At 33.6% G+C, this 15,504-nt stretch overlaps 1 protein-coding gene and 1 long non-coding RNA gene across 5 annotated transcripts in view; one reads left to right on the top strand and one right to left on the bottom strand.

The window, feature by feature from the left end:
• LOC306639480 overlaps window positions 1–15,504 on the bottom strand; it is a 66,679-nt gene that overhangs the window by 13,904 nt on the left and 37,271 nt on the right. The window lies entirely within an intron of this gene.
• Window positions 1–15,504, top strand: part of QSER1 (glutamine and serine rich 1) — an 87,214-nt gene that overhangs the window by 55,214 nt on the left and 16,496 nt on the right. For all 4 annotated transcript variants that reach the window (XM_079103061.1, XM_079103060.1, XM_079103063.1 and 1 more), the window contains exons 5-8: window positions 10,942–11,264; window positions 12,277–12,393; window positions 13,715–13,848; window positions 14,657–14,874. In XM_079103061.1, the coding sequence (XP_078959187.1) occupies window positions 10,942–11,264; window positions 12,277–12,393; window positions 13,715–13,848; window positions 14,657–14,874 (792 nt within the window). The remainder of the gene's footprint in view (window positions 1–10,941; window positions 11,265–12,276; window positions 12,394–13,714; window positions 13,849–14,656; window positions 14,875–15,504) is intronic.

Below are 15,504 nucleotides of genomic sequence, written 5' to 3'. Positions count from 1 at the left end.
GCCTTGTATTCTCCAGATAAACTCCACTGGTTGTGATATGTTATCATTTTTTAAACATGGATGCAACTTTCTAATTTTTTTTTGTGTGTGTATGTGGTACTGGGGATCGAACTCAGGGTCTTGTGCTTGTGAGGCAAAGCACTCTACCAGCTGAGCTATCTCCCCAGCCCTCTAATATTTTTGGAGAATTTTTGTGTCTGTGTTCATGATACTTATCTGTAGTTTTCTTTTGTAATGCCCATTTCTGGTTTGGTATCAAGTTATTGCTGGCCTCACAAATGGCTGTGGAGTTTCCCTGTCTTTCCTGTTTTGTACAAGAGCAAGAGATTGGGTGGTACTATTTCTTCCACATATGTTTGGTCAAGTTTACCAATGAAACCATCTGGACCTGGAATTTCCTTTATCAGAAAAAAAATAATGAATTCATTAATGGAAGTATTCACCTTGCCTATTTCTTCTTGACTGTAGTTGTGGAGGCTTGTATCATTCAAGGAACTGATCCCTTTCATCAGGTTGTCCAATTTATGGATTAGAGTCGCTAGTAGCATTCTGCCATTATCTTTGTAGTGTCTGTAGCTTTGTAGTGATTCTCTATCTTTCATTCCTAGTATTAGTAATCTGTGTCTTCTCTTGTTTTGTCTTGGTCAGTGTGCATAGAATTTAATGGATTTTATTGATCACTTTCAAAGATCAGCTTTTAGTTTCACCGACATTTCTCCTTTGTTAACAATTTCATTGATTTCTGCTGTTTTCATTATTTCTTCTGTTTGATTTAGGTTTATTTTGCCCTTTTCTATTTTTTTCCCCCTGTTTGAAATCTCTTTGCTACAGTAAACATATTCTCTAAGCATTGTTTTAGGTACCTGTCATCAATTTGGATATGTTATATGTTTTTTTTTTAGTTCCAAAATTTGAGAAATTTCCTTTAATGCTGCTTCTTTGATTCATGAACTATTTAGATTAGATTATTTAATTTTCAAATATGTGAGGATTTTCTGGACACCTTTCTTTCATGGATTTCTGATTGAATTTTATTAAGGTCAGAAAATATACATTGTTTGATTTCAATGCTTTAAAAGTATTTACTTTGTAGCCCAGAATATGGTTGATCTTGGTGAATGTTCTATATGTACATTAAAAGGTTATGTGTTTTTTTATTGGATAGAATATGTGTCAATTAGATTAAGCTGGTTGTTAGTGTTGTTTACTTTGCAGATTATCTGTTTTTAATAACAGAGAGGAGTGTCGAAATCACCAAGTATATTTGTGGATTTGTCTTTTACTTTCAATTATTGTTTTCTGTATTTTGAGCTGTTTTTAGGTTTATACACATTTATGATTAATTCTTAGTGAATTGACCCTTTTATCAGTATGAAATGTCCTTTATCCTTTGTAATAATTCTTATTCTAAAGTCTACTTTCTTTCTTTCTTTTTTTTTTTCTTTTTGGAAACAGGGTCTTGCTAAGTTGCTTAGGGCCTCTCTTAGTTGCTGAAACTGGCCTTGAATTTGTGATCCATCATCCTGCCTCAGTCAATGGAGTCTCTGGGATTACAGCCATGTGCTACCACACCTGGCTTTTCAGTTTTTTTGTTTGTTTGTTTTTGTTTTTTTTAGCTTTTCTGATAAGTCCTTTTTGCCCCTCATTAATCTATACTGTGATGTTATTACTTGGTTTCCCAGTGCCAAATCTTTCTAAATTTTTTTGTCATGAACTCTGCTTGGTCATGATGAGTTATTTTAATCCATTACAAGATTTAACTTGTTAATATTTTACCCTTAGACTCATAAGTTAGGTTATAGTGATTTATTTTTGTGTTTCAGTCTTAATTTTGTTTACTTTTATATTCAGGATTAAATTGGTCTTCCAGATTAAACTGGCAAAGTTTTCATGTTTGTCTACGCTTTGAAAAAGTTTATCCTATGTAATAGGGATTTGATAGAACTTGAATAGATCTGACTGGTCATCTTTCCCTTTTTTTTTCCCGATGTAACTTGATCTATCTGGGGCAATTTAAGAAAGGCATAATTTCTAGGAAAATTATTTCTTTCATTTAGTTTTTTAAACTTGTTGTTATAAACGTGTACATAGGTTTTTAGTCTTTTTTCTGCTTCTGTAATTATGTGTGCTTTCTTGCTCCTAATGGTTTTTTGCATATTTTTCCTTATCAGTTGTCTGTGAAGTTTTTGCCTATTAAGTGATTTTTTCAAAAAAAAAAACATACTTTCCTGTTTCACTTGACCTACTTTTTCTTAATTTCTGCCTTCATGTTAATCCTTTCCCCATCTTCTTTGTGTTTAATTTATTATTCTCTTTCTAGCTTCTTGACTTTAATGCTTATTTTTATATTTTCTATCTACTACTTGGTCATGATGAGTTATTTTAATCCATTACAAGATTTAACTTGTTAATATTTTACCCTTAGACTCATAAATTAGGTTATAGTGATTTATTTTTGTGTTTCAGTCTTAATTTTGTTAGCATCCTAAGCTTTTATATAATAGCATACTAAGCTTTTAGTTTTCTTTATACTATGCTTGGGACATGTCCCACTTGTTCAATTTATGATGTTTATACTGTCTTTCTTAAACAATTTGTCATTTCAGTTTTGATTTCTTTTTTAACACAAGAGTTGTGAGGAATGGGCATGGGTTTTCTTCTGTTAAATACTAGTTTGTTATTTTTAAAAATTAATTCATATTTTGTTCAGGGAATATGTCTGTATTTAGAGGTTGATCAAAATTTTGTTAGTGGCTTGTTAAATGCACCAAGTACAGAAAACATTGTTCAAATCCTTTATGTCTTTTATTTTATTTTATTTATTTATTTTTTTGTGGTGCTGGAGATTGAACCCAGGGCCTTGTACTTACGAGGCAAGCATGCTAACAACTGAGCTATATTCCCCAGCCCTTTCTTTTAATTTTTAAGATAATAAATGACATTCCGTTATATAAGAAAATGTACATGTGTTATTATATTTTGGATTATATTTGGAGGAAGATAACATGTCTGGGATTTGCATAGGATACCCCAACAGATATACAGTGACAGATGAAACAAGTATATCAAAAACATTTGTGGTGGATGCACAGCTGTAATACCAGCAACTGGAGAGGCTGAGGCAGGATGACCAAAAATTCAAGGCCAGCCTCAGCAATTTAGCAAGACCCTGTCTCAAAGATAAAATAGTACTGGGGATGTACTCAGTGGCAAAGCACTCCTTTGTTCAATCCCCAGTACCAACCTCCCACCCTCCAAAAAAACTCAAACAAAATGTTTATGCTTATTAAGGTTGAGTTATGTAGTACATGAAGGTTTGCATTTTCTACTTTGTGTATGTTTAAAATTTTATAGTAATAAAAAGATTTTTAAAATCCTCTCTATCCTTGTTTATTTTTAGATTGCTTGATCTCTTGATTCCTGAGAAAGGTGTGTTAAAGTTTCCCACTATGTTTTATTGTTTTTCTAATACTGTTTACTTGATATGTTTTAAGCTCATGTAATTAGGTGCATAAAATTTTAATACAGTCAAATTTCCTGTTAACATAATAAAAATATTCTTTTACCCATTTAATGATTTCTGATATTACCATATTGATTTTATTGTTGTTCACATTTTTTAGTGTTTTTCCATATCTGTGTTTTCTTTCAAAACACATTTTCTTGTGAAATATAACTCATATATGGAAATATAACAAAGTTAAAAGTATACAACAGAATTTTCATAAATTGGAAAATTGCACACATTATTCAGGCCATATTCCCTGACTACCATGCAGTAATTTCAGATACTAGCAAAAAGAAAAAAAAAAAAAAAAAGAAGAAAAGAAAAGAAAGAAAGAATTATCCACCCTTCTAAATCTTGGTTTAAAAAGGAAGCCAAAACTGAAATGACATTCTGCCTGGTATGAAGAGTAGTACATTGAAGCTAATGGGATGTGGTCAGAATGAGGAACAAAGAAGAAAATTTATGGCATTAAATTCCATTAATTGGAAAGCAATAAAATAAAAAAATAAATTAAGTACTAAGTTAATACCCACTAATCTTTAGAGCTAACCACTAACCACTAATTGGTTTGGATAGTATTCTGCTTTTCTTTCTCTCCCTTTTATTTGTGGGGGTGCAATCATATTGGTTATTGAACTCAAGGCCTTGCAAATGTGAGGCAAGAGCTCTTCTGCTAAGCTGTATCCCACCCCTTTTTCATTTTGAGACAGGTCTCACCAAGTTGCCCAGAACTGACTTCAAACTTTGAATCCTCTGCCTCAATTTCTTGTGTAGCTGGAATTACAGGCTTGTGTAATTGCCCAGCTCTCCCTAGCTTTTCTTTTATAAATGTATCACCTTTGTAGGCATCTCTATTCACTATACTTTAGTTTGTTTTAAAACTCAGTATAAATATACAATATCAATCAAATTTCCCTCGGTTTCTTTGGAAGTTATACTTTATTTTTTGCTTAACTGTGTGTGTGTGTGTGTGTGCGTGTGCATGCGCTGGGAATTGAACCCAGTACCTCACACATACTAAGTGTACACTTAAGTACACACTTTACCATTAATAGCTGTATTCTCAACTGTGCTTAATTTTTTAAAATAATATTTTAATTAATTCTTTATTCATTACAGACATTCATACACAGAAATACTAGGTCATGGATGAAGTAATAAGAACTAATGAAATAATGAGAAGTAATTAAGATGGGTACTGTTCTTGGGTCTTAGTCTCTTCAATTACTTAGAATTCTGTCAAGTCACATTCTTTTATACAGTGTCCAGTTGTAGGCCTTGCACTATATGATAACCTAAATTCTCTATGACTACATTTAACTTTTTATTTTTTTTAGCTTTGAATCTATGCTTCCTTATTTTATTTTTACTTTTTTTACTAGAGCATTATAATACATAGTGGGTTCATTTTGACAGTCATACATGCATGGAATTTTATTTCAGTCACACCATTCCCCCACTTTCTCTCACCTCTTCTTCCCCCATTCTTCTTGCTCTACTCTATCGATCTTCCTCAACCGGCTACTTATTTATTTTGATTGGTATTTTCCACATACAGAAAGGTGAAATTCCCTGTGGTACATTTACATATGCATATAACTTGATTTTGTTAAATTCATCCCATATTTCCTTCTTTCCTATCCTTTGAATGCTATTTTATTTTATTTTTTATTCTTTTTTGTTATATACAACATCAGGATACACCCTGACATAATAACAGAAGCATGGAACAAACCTACTCCAATTCAGTCCCTAGCACTCCTCCCTTACCACTCCCCACATTGACTTTTACATTCACCACCAATTAGTTCACATGCTTCCCACCAATTAAAGGAAATGTGAAACTGTTTCTGGGGTTTCAGAGGTCTCAGTGTATAGTCAGCTAGCTCCATTGCTTTATGCCCTAGGTGAGGCAGAAGAACTTCATGGCAGAAGAGTGTGGTAGAGAAAAGTAGCTCAGGATACAGCACCAGGAAGCAGAGGAAGACCTTAACTTTTTATAATGGAAATTTCAAACATATTAAAAGTAGAAAAATTAGCATAATGAAATCAATTCATGTATCACTTGGTTTTGGTAATTATTCATAGGGGAAGAGGGTGTAGCCCAGGGTTCATGCATGAGGCTCTGCATTCAATCCCTAGCCCTGCAGAAAACATAACAAAAACAAAAAAGTGTCAATACATGATTAGTCTTGTTTCACTCATTTCATTCTTTCCCACCCTCCTGATTGTTTTGAGAAGTATTTCTGTTCTTTTCCTGGTTACAATATGCATTTTTAACTTCTCAATATCTGCCAATATCTTCTTAGATAATGCAGATTTTTTAACACTGACACTCCCATTTAACCCTATTCTAACTTAAATATTACTGTTACCACATGCTTGTATTTTATACTCAAGACATCCTTAGTAATGTGTAAATAGCACCTGTTGAGATTTACCTATTTAGCACTTTACCTTGAGGTAACATCTCCTCTTTTTGCATCTGGCTGAAGCATGTTGTTTAAAATTTGTTTATTCATTTATGTTTTATATTTTAAAAATTTTTTTTGTAGTTGTAGATGAATAGCATACCTTTATTTTATTTGCTTATGTTTGTATGTAGTGCAAAGTATCAAACCCAGTGCCTCACGCATGCTAAGCAAATGTAGCTTAGTGACAGAACACCTGCCTTGTGTGCATAAGGCCCTTGGTTCAATGCCCAGCACTGCAGAAAAAGAAAAAATAGGCAGGGGGCATTTGTAGAATACAGTGTCATTGCTATTAAAAATATCCCTTTTATTCCTTCATTCATCTATTATTTATATGAATATAGTTTCTCAATAAAAATGGATAAAAATAAAATTGATTGTAAAACCTATCACAGTTAGTAATATTTACTCATGGATCCTTGTACAAGTAATCTTTAAATGCTGTATCCACCCAACAAAACATTCTTTTTAATTAACATTTGAAATACTATTTTGGGTCAGCAATTATTATAATGTTAGAAATGTCTAATATATAGAACCTGTCACAGACAAGACAGTGTTCATTTATATACTTATTTTTGTGATAGAAAAGTGTTATAGTGTAGCTATAGTTTTATAGAGATATATGTTACATTGGGATAAAATTCTATAGTATGGGCTTCTAATATCAGATAAAATTATTTATCTGTACTTTCTCAGCTGAATTTTCCCCTTAACTGTGTATAAGGGTAGCTTTAATTTGGTAGAAGAACAGGTTGGCTGACTGATAAGAAAAATCAGGGCTTTACTGTAGCTGTGAAGTACTTTAGTATGCATATCTGAGGTCTGCTTTGATTCTCTCTCAATTCTCTATCACTCTAAGCAAATAGAATTAATATTTTTAAAAGAAACAGTTTTTACAATTTAACCTATAACCAAATATCCCTGCTGCATAGGTTAGTATAAGTGAAGGCTCACTGGCTTTTGTGTCTTTTGTTTTTGTATATATTGTTATTATTTTAATTCATTAGTATTATTCAGAATTACCATTAGAATGCTACATTATATTTGTTCCTCAACCTAGGATTTGTCTCTCAGGTCTGGTGTTCAAAGTTTTTTTCAATTAGCTTTATTGAATTATAATTCACTTAACATAACATCTACCCATTTAAAATGTACTGACTGGGCTGGGGTTGTGTGGCTCAGTGGTAGAGCACTTACCTAACACATGAGAGGCACTGGATTCGATCTCAGCACCACATATAAATTTATGAGTAAAATAAAGGTCCATCAACAATCAAAAAAATAAAATAAAATGCACTGAGTGGTTTCATAGAATTGTACAACCATCACCACAGCCTAATTTTAGAACATTTTTCATCATTCACTCAAAAATGCCTGTACCCCCTGCCCATTAGCAGTCAATCTCAACACCTTATCAAGCCATAGGCGACCACTAATGTACTTTCATTTTCTGTAGATTTACCTATTTAGGACATTTCATATAAAATAAATCATATAATAGGTGACCTTTTCTGGCTGGCTTCCTTAATTTAGCATAATGTTTTTTAGCATCCATGATGTTCCTTTTTATTTCATAGTAATGTAATGATACCATATTTTGTGTATCTATTCATCAGTTAATGAACATTTTGGTCCCCCCTCACATACACACATTTTGACTATTTTGAATACTACTGCTATGAACAGTCAAATACAAGATTTTTTTTTTTTTTTTTTTTGCACTGCTAGGGATGGAACCCAGGGCCTCACACATGCTGGGCAAGCACTGTACCACCAAGCTACATTCCCAGCTTCATGTCCAAATTTGGGCTTTTTTGTTGGTTGGTTGGTTGGTTGGTTTTTACCATGTACAAATTTTTGTGTGAATATTTGTTTTTATTTTTCTGCATGTCCAGAAGTCAAATTCCTCAGCCATCATATTTCCTTGTTTAACGGAGGAATGGCTAAACTTGATATCAAAAGAGACTGTACTATTTTACATTCCCATTGACATTGTATGAGGGCTGCAATTACTCCACATTCTTGCTAACACTGGTCATTGTGTATTATTACTGACTAAAGCCATGCTATAGCTGTTGTATCTCATTTTGGTTTGCATTTATTTAATGACCTCTGTTGAGTGGCCTTTCATGTGCTTTTTGGTTTTTTTTTTTTTTTTTTTTTTTTTTTTTTTTTTTTTTTTTTTGGTTATTTTTAATATCTTCTTGGGACAAACATCTATTCAGATCCTTTGCCCATTTTTAAAATTATTTGTCTTTATTGAGATGATGAGTTCTGCAAATATTCTGGATATAAATCTTTGGTAAGTATATTTTTATTTATGATTCCCATTCTCTAGGTTATCTTTTCACTTTCGTGATGGCATTAGTTTTACATTTGGATGAAGTTCATTTTATGTTTTCTTTGGTTACATATGTTCTTGGTGGCATTTCTAAAACCTTAACCCAAGGTCATAAAGATTTACACCCATGAGTCAGGCATGGTGACACATACCTGTAATCCCAGTGACACAGAGACTGAGGCAAGAGGATCACAAATTTAAGACTAGCCTAAGCACTTTCGCAAGGGCCTAAACAACTTAGTAACACCCTGTCTCTGGGGAGGGAAGAAAAAAAAAAGCTTTACACCTGTTTCCTCTAAGAATTTGATAATTTTAGCTTTTACATTTAGGTTTATTATCTGTTTTTAGTAAATTTTGTATATGGTGTGAGATAGAGTTCCAACTTTATTCTTTCATATGTGGCTATCCAGGTATCTAAGCACCATTTGTTGAATAGACTGTTCTTTCCCTACTTAATAGTTTTGGCACTTTTGTTGAAAATTTTTTCAAATGTAGGAGTCCAGAAGATCTTTCTGCTCTACTGATCTATGACTGTATGTGTGTCTTTTAATATACTACCTTGATTACTGTAGCTTTATAGTAAGTTTTTAAATTGGGAGTGAATCTTCCAGCTTTGCTCTTCTACTTTCAAGATTATTTCAGCTATCCTGGGTCTTCTTCATTTCCATGAATTTTGAAATCAGTGTGCCAATTAATGGGAAAAAATACAGCTAGAATTTTTATAGGGGTTGGGTTGAATCTGTACATCAATTTGAGGGGTATTGCCATTTTAACAATGTTAAGTTTTCTGATCCATGAACATGGGATATTTTCCTAATTATATGGTTGGGCATTTTTTAATTTTTTGAACAATGTTTTGTAGTTTTCACAGTGTAAGGTTTGCATATCATTAAATTTATTCCTAAATATTTTGTTTCTGAAATGTTATAAATTATGTTTCTATTTTCATTTTTGGATTTTTCATTATAGGTATATAGAAATACATTTGATTGTTGTATATCGGGCTTCTTGTTTCCTTCAGTCTTGCTGAACTCATTTACTAGTTCTAATAGTCTTTTAGTAATTCCTTGGAATTTTCTATATATACAAGATCTCTCATCAACAAATGAAGGTAATTTTACTTTTTTAGATATCTTTCTTAGGAGAAAGCATCCAGTTTTTCAACATTAAGTAGGATGATAGTGAGTTTTCTTAGGTCTCATCTATCATTTGGGTAAGCCGTCTTCTGATTTTAGGTTTGTTTGTTTTATCGTAAAAGGGTATTAAATTTTGTCAAGTATATTATCTCATGTGTTGAGATGATCCTATGGTTTAGTCCTTTGTTCTATTAACATAGTATTTTGTGTTGATTGATTGATTTCCCTCCCCCCCTTTTGTGATATTGGAGATTGAACCCAGGGATACTCTACCACTGAGCCACAAGTGGTGGTAGAGTGCTGCTGGATTGATTCAACTTTTTTTTTTTTTTTTTTTTTTTTTTTTTTTTCCTGAGGAAGGGTCTCACCAGGCTGCAGAGGCTTACCTTGAATTAGAGATCCCCCTACCTTAGCCTCCAGAGTTGCTAGAATTACAGGCAGGGGGACAGCATTGATTGATTTGAAGATATTAAGCTAACCTATATTCCTAAGATAAGCCCTACTTGGCCATGACTGAATGATTCTTATTCTTTTTTTTTTTTTTTTTTTTTTCATTTTTGGTTCTAGGGATTGAAACCATGGCCTCATGCATGCTAATCATGCACTCAGCCACAACTATGTCCCTAGCCCTTGTATGATTCTTTTTATACTTTAGCAGATTTGCCCATATTTTGTTTAGGATTTTCGTGCTTATATCATGGTCTGTAGTTTTTTCATGATATTTTTGTCTAGTTTTGATATTAGAATAATACTGGCCTCATAGAATGAGTTGAAAATTGTTTCCTCCTATTTTTTTGGAGTTAGTAAAGGATTAGTATTGATTCTTTAACTGTTGATAGAATTCATCATTGAAGCCATTTGGCCTGTGTTTGTAGGATGCTTTTAAATTACTTTTTTTTCCCCTTCATATTAGTCTATTTAGATTTCCCCTTTCTTCGTGAGTCCTTTTTAGTAGTCAGTTTGTGTCTTTCTGTGAAGTTGTCCATTTCATCTAGGTTATTTAATTTATTGACATAGGTTTTCCATATTTCTTTATATCCCCACCTATTAGTTTCTAGTGCTTTTTCATATTTTGGGGATATTTTCCTCTCCCACATCCAATTAGCCTTTCATTTTCTAGGAATTCTTTACAGTTTTAGTTGCCTGACCTTTTCTTTTATCACTTTTATGTGATTCTTCTTTCAAATATGTCTTTTTGGTCTACTTAAAGTGGAATTGGGGGTAAGGATACATACATACATACATACATACATACATGCAGATTTGCATTGCAGTTTTCTTGTTATCCAGATTCAGTTCTCATGACTTTGATTCTTGGAAATTGATAGCCATTTTTAAATTTCTTCAGTGGTTTTGACTGTTTCAACCAGTTGATTGCAAAAATAATCGCCCCTTTCTTTCTAAACTGTTCAGATTTTACTCAAAACATGTAAATGTTTAAATATTATATTACTGATTTGCATTTACTTGATTTGGTTTCAGAAGCCCTACACGTGGCAAGTTCTAGCCCATCTGCCAATACTACTGGTACTGCTACTACTTTCTCCACCACTGTGGGTGCAGTTAAGCAAGAATCTCTCCAGTCTACTTCATCTGCAGTAAACATCGTGGAAAATACAAATTCTACAGAACCCCCAAAACCCATTGAACTTGATGGTCTTCCTTCAGAACAGTTTGCAAAAGAACAAGACACTGTTGCCATAGAAGGTTTTACAGATGAGGAAAACACAGAAAGTGGAGGAGAAGGCCAGTACAGAGAGCGTGATGAATTTGTGGTAAAGATAGAAGACATAAAGACTTTTAAGGTAATGTGAACATTCACAAGTTTAAAGGTCATAGTTCAACTTACAATGCATTTATAGCCTTCATGGTTACTTCAGTAGCATTCATCTACCTTCTGTTACAAATGTTATATTTTTACAATTATTTTAAGTATCTGATAAGATCAACTAGTAGATGTTAGGATAGATATTTTGAAAAAGGAAAAATTGAAAATAGTTTTAATTTTATCTTGATATGATGTGTTTCTGACCAGATGCAGGTGGTGCTAGTAATTATACCATTTTTGAAATGTTAAGTTTTTCAAGGCTTCCAACTCAGTATGTTTAGAAAATAGTGATTTATATAATTTTAAAGCTTAAAGAAAAATAACAGAACTACCATGAAAAAGTATAATTAGACTTAATTTCATAGCTTCAAATTGTAGAGCCTTGAGTAGAATGTTAGAATTTCACATAAGAAACTTTTAGCCATGCTTTAGATAATATATTTTTGAGATTTTGTTTACTTGCCTTTGCTTTTATTTATTTTTTTCTTACATTGGAGCAGAAAGGAATGGCATTAGCTAGAACAACAAATATAGCATTCAAATAACTATTTCTACCATTCATAATTAACTACTGTAAATATTTTATCATATTTGTTTCTGGCCTTTTGAAATATGTATATACTTTTAATAAAATTTCATAAATAATATATGACAATATCATTAGCAGAAGACTTTCCAACAAAAGGGTAATGATCTACTTGTGTTAGTGAGTTTCCTATTTCTGGAAGAATTTAAGCAGAGACTGAATAACCTAACCAACTTATAAAGAGTTATTGCTAGGGGCTGGGGTACAACTTAGTGTTAGAATGCCTCCGTAACATGCACAAAACCCAGGATTTGATCCCTAGCACTGCATGGGGTAAAAAAGAATTATAACAGAAATTCAGTAGTGATTAGAAATAAACCATTGAGTAGGTCTTTAATATTTCTTTCAGCTCTAAGATATTCTATAAATCTAAAATATAAATAATTAACTTTACTTACAACAGGAGGCTTTAAAATCAGGAAAAGAACCCCCAGCTATTTGGAAAGTACAAAAAGCTTTATTACAGAAATTTGTTCCAGAAGTTCGAGATGGGCAAAGAGAATTTGCAGCTACAAATAGTGTAAGTATTATGCTTGTTTACATTAGCCTTGTATATTTCAACAATGATCCAGGAGAAAGTACAGAATGATTTTAGATTTAAATGCATTTTATACTGAATATTTTTAAATATTTGAGCTATATAATATATGAAACTCTGGTAATGTGATTTAAAAATAAAATCAGTGAGTAAATCCCAGCTATTTAAAATTAAATGACTGTTGCTTAACTGTGTTTTGTTTTGTGTTGTTTTTAAATAAAGGAAAGGAGTTAGTTTTAGACTGAAGGTTTCACATGGACTCATAGGCCCTTATATTATTCTACCAAATATCCTGACTTACCAGAAGACTGACAGAAGTTATTCTTTTGTACTTTTATAGCTCTTCAATAGCTTTGAGTAGCTAAGCATCTGCCAAATGAGATTGCTTTTATAACCATATAGTCTGGCTGCAGTCAAGAATAAGCCTAACCCAGCTCGGTGGTGCATGCCTGTAATCCCAGGGCTTGGGAGGGTGAGACAGGAGGATCCAGAGTACAAAGTTAGCCTCAACAAAAGCGAGATACTAAGTTCTCAATCAGTCCCATGTGGGCAAGGGAATGGTACCCATTGGAGAGATGGGCTGACTGTGAAATAAAAGCTATGAAAGTAATATATCAGAAAATAAGACAAAAAGACCAGAATATTTTTAAAGCAGGAGCGTGACGTCTAGAGCCACCCGGAAGGGTCTGACTCTTAACAAAGAAGCCCACACTTGCTTGCTTTATAGCGGTACAGACAGAAGGGGATCGATAGGTATAAGGCTTCAGTGTGGGAGGAGCCTTGTTTCAAGGCTTGCTTCTCGGCGTGGCAGGGGTCTTGCAATAAACAGGTTTGGTGGGTAACCCCTATTTCTGGGACGGTGTTTGAAGTTGAGCTGTGAGGTAGATCAGGATGCCAGCTTGAGTTGGGTATTCTTGCACCAGGGGGCATTCTTGCTCCTCCTGGTAGTTCCCAACACAGGGCTTCCCTGTCTAATGACTTGTTTGTTCCTTTCACACACGGCTCCTAGATGGCTTCCTGTACTAAGCAACTCAGTGAGACTCCTGTCTCTAAATACAATACAAAATATTGGTGGGGATGTGGCTCAGTGGTTGAGTGTCCCTGAGTTCAACCTCCGGTACCCTCCCCACCCCCTGGGGGCGGGGGGAGAATGAGCCTCGGATCACTTTTATTCAGGATGAAATTAGCTTGGCCAGAGCTGCATTTTGGAAAACATGAAGGATGGAGGTGAGAGTCAAGGCAACAAAGTAATATTTATGTGTAGATTGTACAATTATGTAATTCAAGGTGTTTCTTTCCTTAGTACCTTGGATATTTTGGAGATGCAAAGACTAAATACAAAAGGATATATGTGAAGTTCATTGAAAATGCAAACAAAAAGGAGTATGTCCGCGTGTGTTCCAAAAAACCAAGAATTAAGCCTTCACAAACTATCAGGTATTTGTTTTCTTATGTAATTTTTAAAATATATTTGTAGGGCTATTTTGGCAATATCATTGTACAAAAGATTATATCAGTTGAAGAGACTGATTTTTTTAATATTCTTTTTTAGTTGTAGATCAACACAATACTTTTATTTTACTTATGAATTTTTATGTGGTGCTGAGGATTGAACCCAGTGCCTCATGCATGCTAGGCAGGCACTCTACCACTGAGCCACAACCCCAACCCTGACTGATTAATTTTCTTATTTTTTTGGCCTTGTTCATGTGAGGCAAGCACTCTACCAACTGAGCTATATCCCCAGCCCCTGATTTGTTTTTGATGTTATAATAGACAGTTCTGAAAATGTAGTACCTGTTAAAATAAGTGATTCTTTTGAAAGAATGAAGTGGACATTAGAAAACTCATGCTATATGTGATGGATAACCATCCTTTTCTTTGCCTTAGTCCTTTTATTGTCACCGTAGTATATAGAAAATAATTGAATTTAGAGTGAAAAAGCTCTTTGTGACATAGAAAAGAAATTTTTCTGAAGTCCTCTTTTTTAATCCATAAAATGAGGCTGGCTTTGAACTTGGGATCCTCCTGCCTCAGCGTCCCAAGGCTGCTGGGATTACAGGCATGTGCCACCACACCCAGCTGGGAGTCACTATTGAGATGTATAGGGCCTATATTTAGTTTGGAAGAGTTGGTGAGGGTTTTTAAGTAATTTTTTCTTCTGTGATTCTCACTTTTTTTTCCCTAATTTATTTTAGTTTAACAAGGTTTAGTGTATTAATGAAGTTTGTTTGTAACATTACAGAACTGTTCAACCTAAGCCAACTAGTAGCAGTAAAACTTCTGATCCTCCAACATCAAAAACTACAACAACAAAAGCTCCTTCTGTGAAACCCAAAGTTAAACAGCTAAAAATAAAAGCTGAGCCACCACCAAAGAAACGGAAGAAATGGAAAGAAGAATTTTCTTCTTCGCAGTCTGACTCATCTCCTGAGATCCATTCTAGTAGTAGCGATGACGAGGGTGAGTGCTCCACACAGCGAGCACCTTGATACCTTCAGACAGTCTACGTGAGGGGAGGAACAGATGCTGACCGTGTAAAATTCATTTGTTCTTTACAGCATTTCTCTACCTTCTACGTTCTGCTGTGCTTCTAGGGGAAAAAAAAGCTGAAGCTCAGTAGGCCCACACATGCAGCCTTAATAGAAAAAACAACTCACCTTTGTGAGTTCTAGCCTCAGTCATGCTTGTTAGCTCACTTTTGTGGATAGAATGGGAATTAGATCAGATGATTATTGATAATCCCCCTCTAGTTCTAAATTTCTGAGTGTCTGTTAATGCCAGAAAAAAGAATTAAATAAGTAGCAACTCAGACTTATAATTAATATGATATAGTGACATATATAAAATAATATGTACTTCTGACATATGTAAGATGCATACTAGTATATATATATGCTACCAGCCAACCATGTGCCAATGACTAAGATATGCCTTCATTTTTTTTTATAAAATGAGAAAATTGTAATGAAACAGATCAGCAGATACCAAACGTTCTGACCTTAGAACCCTTTGTCACTCTTAAAAACTAGAAAATAATAAAGAGCATTTATGTATTTATATTTGTTAATATACTGTTAGAAATTAAAACAT

Source organism: Sciurus vulgaris (genome assembly GCF_902686455.1).
Source record: "Sciurus vulgaris genome assembly, chromosome: 11".
NCBI lineage: Eukaryota > Metazoa > Chordata > Mammalia > Rodentia > Sciuridae > Sciurus > Sciurus vulgaris.
The sequence above is the reverse complement of the archived record's forward strand: the minus strand, read 5'-3'. Positions and strand labels throughout refer to the sequence as shown.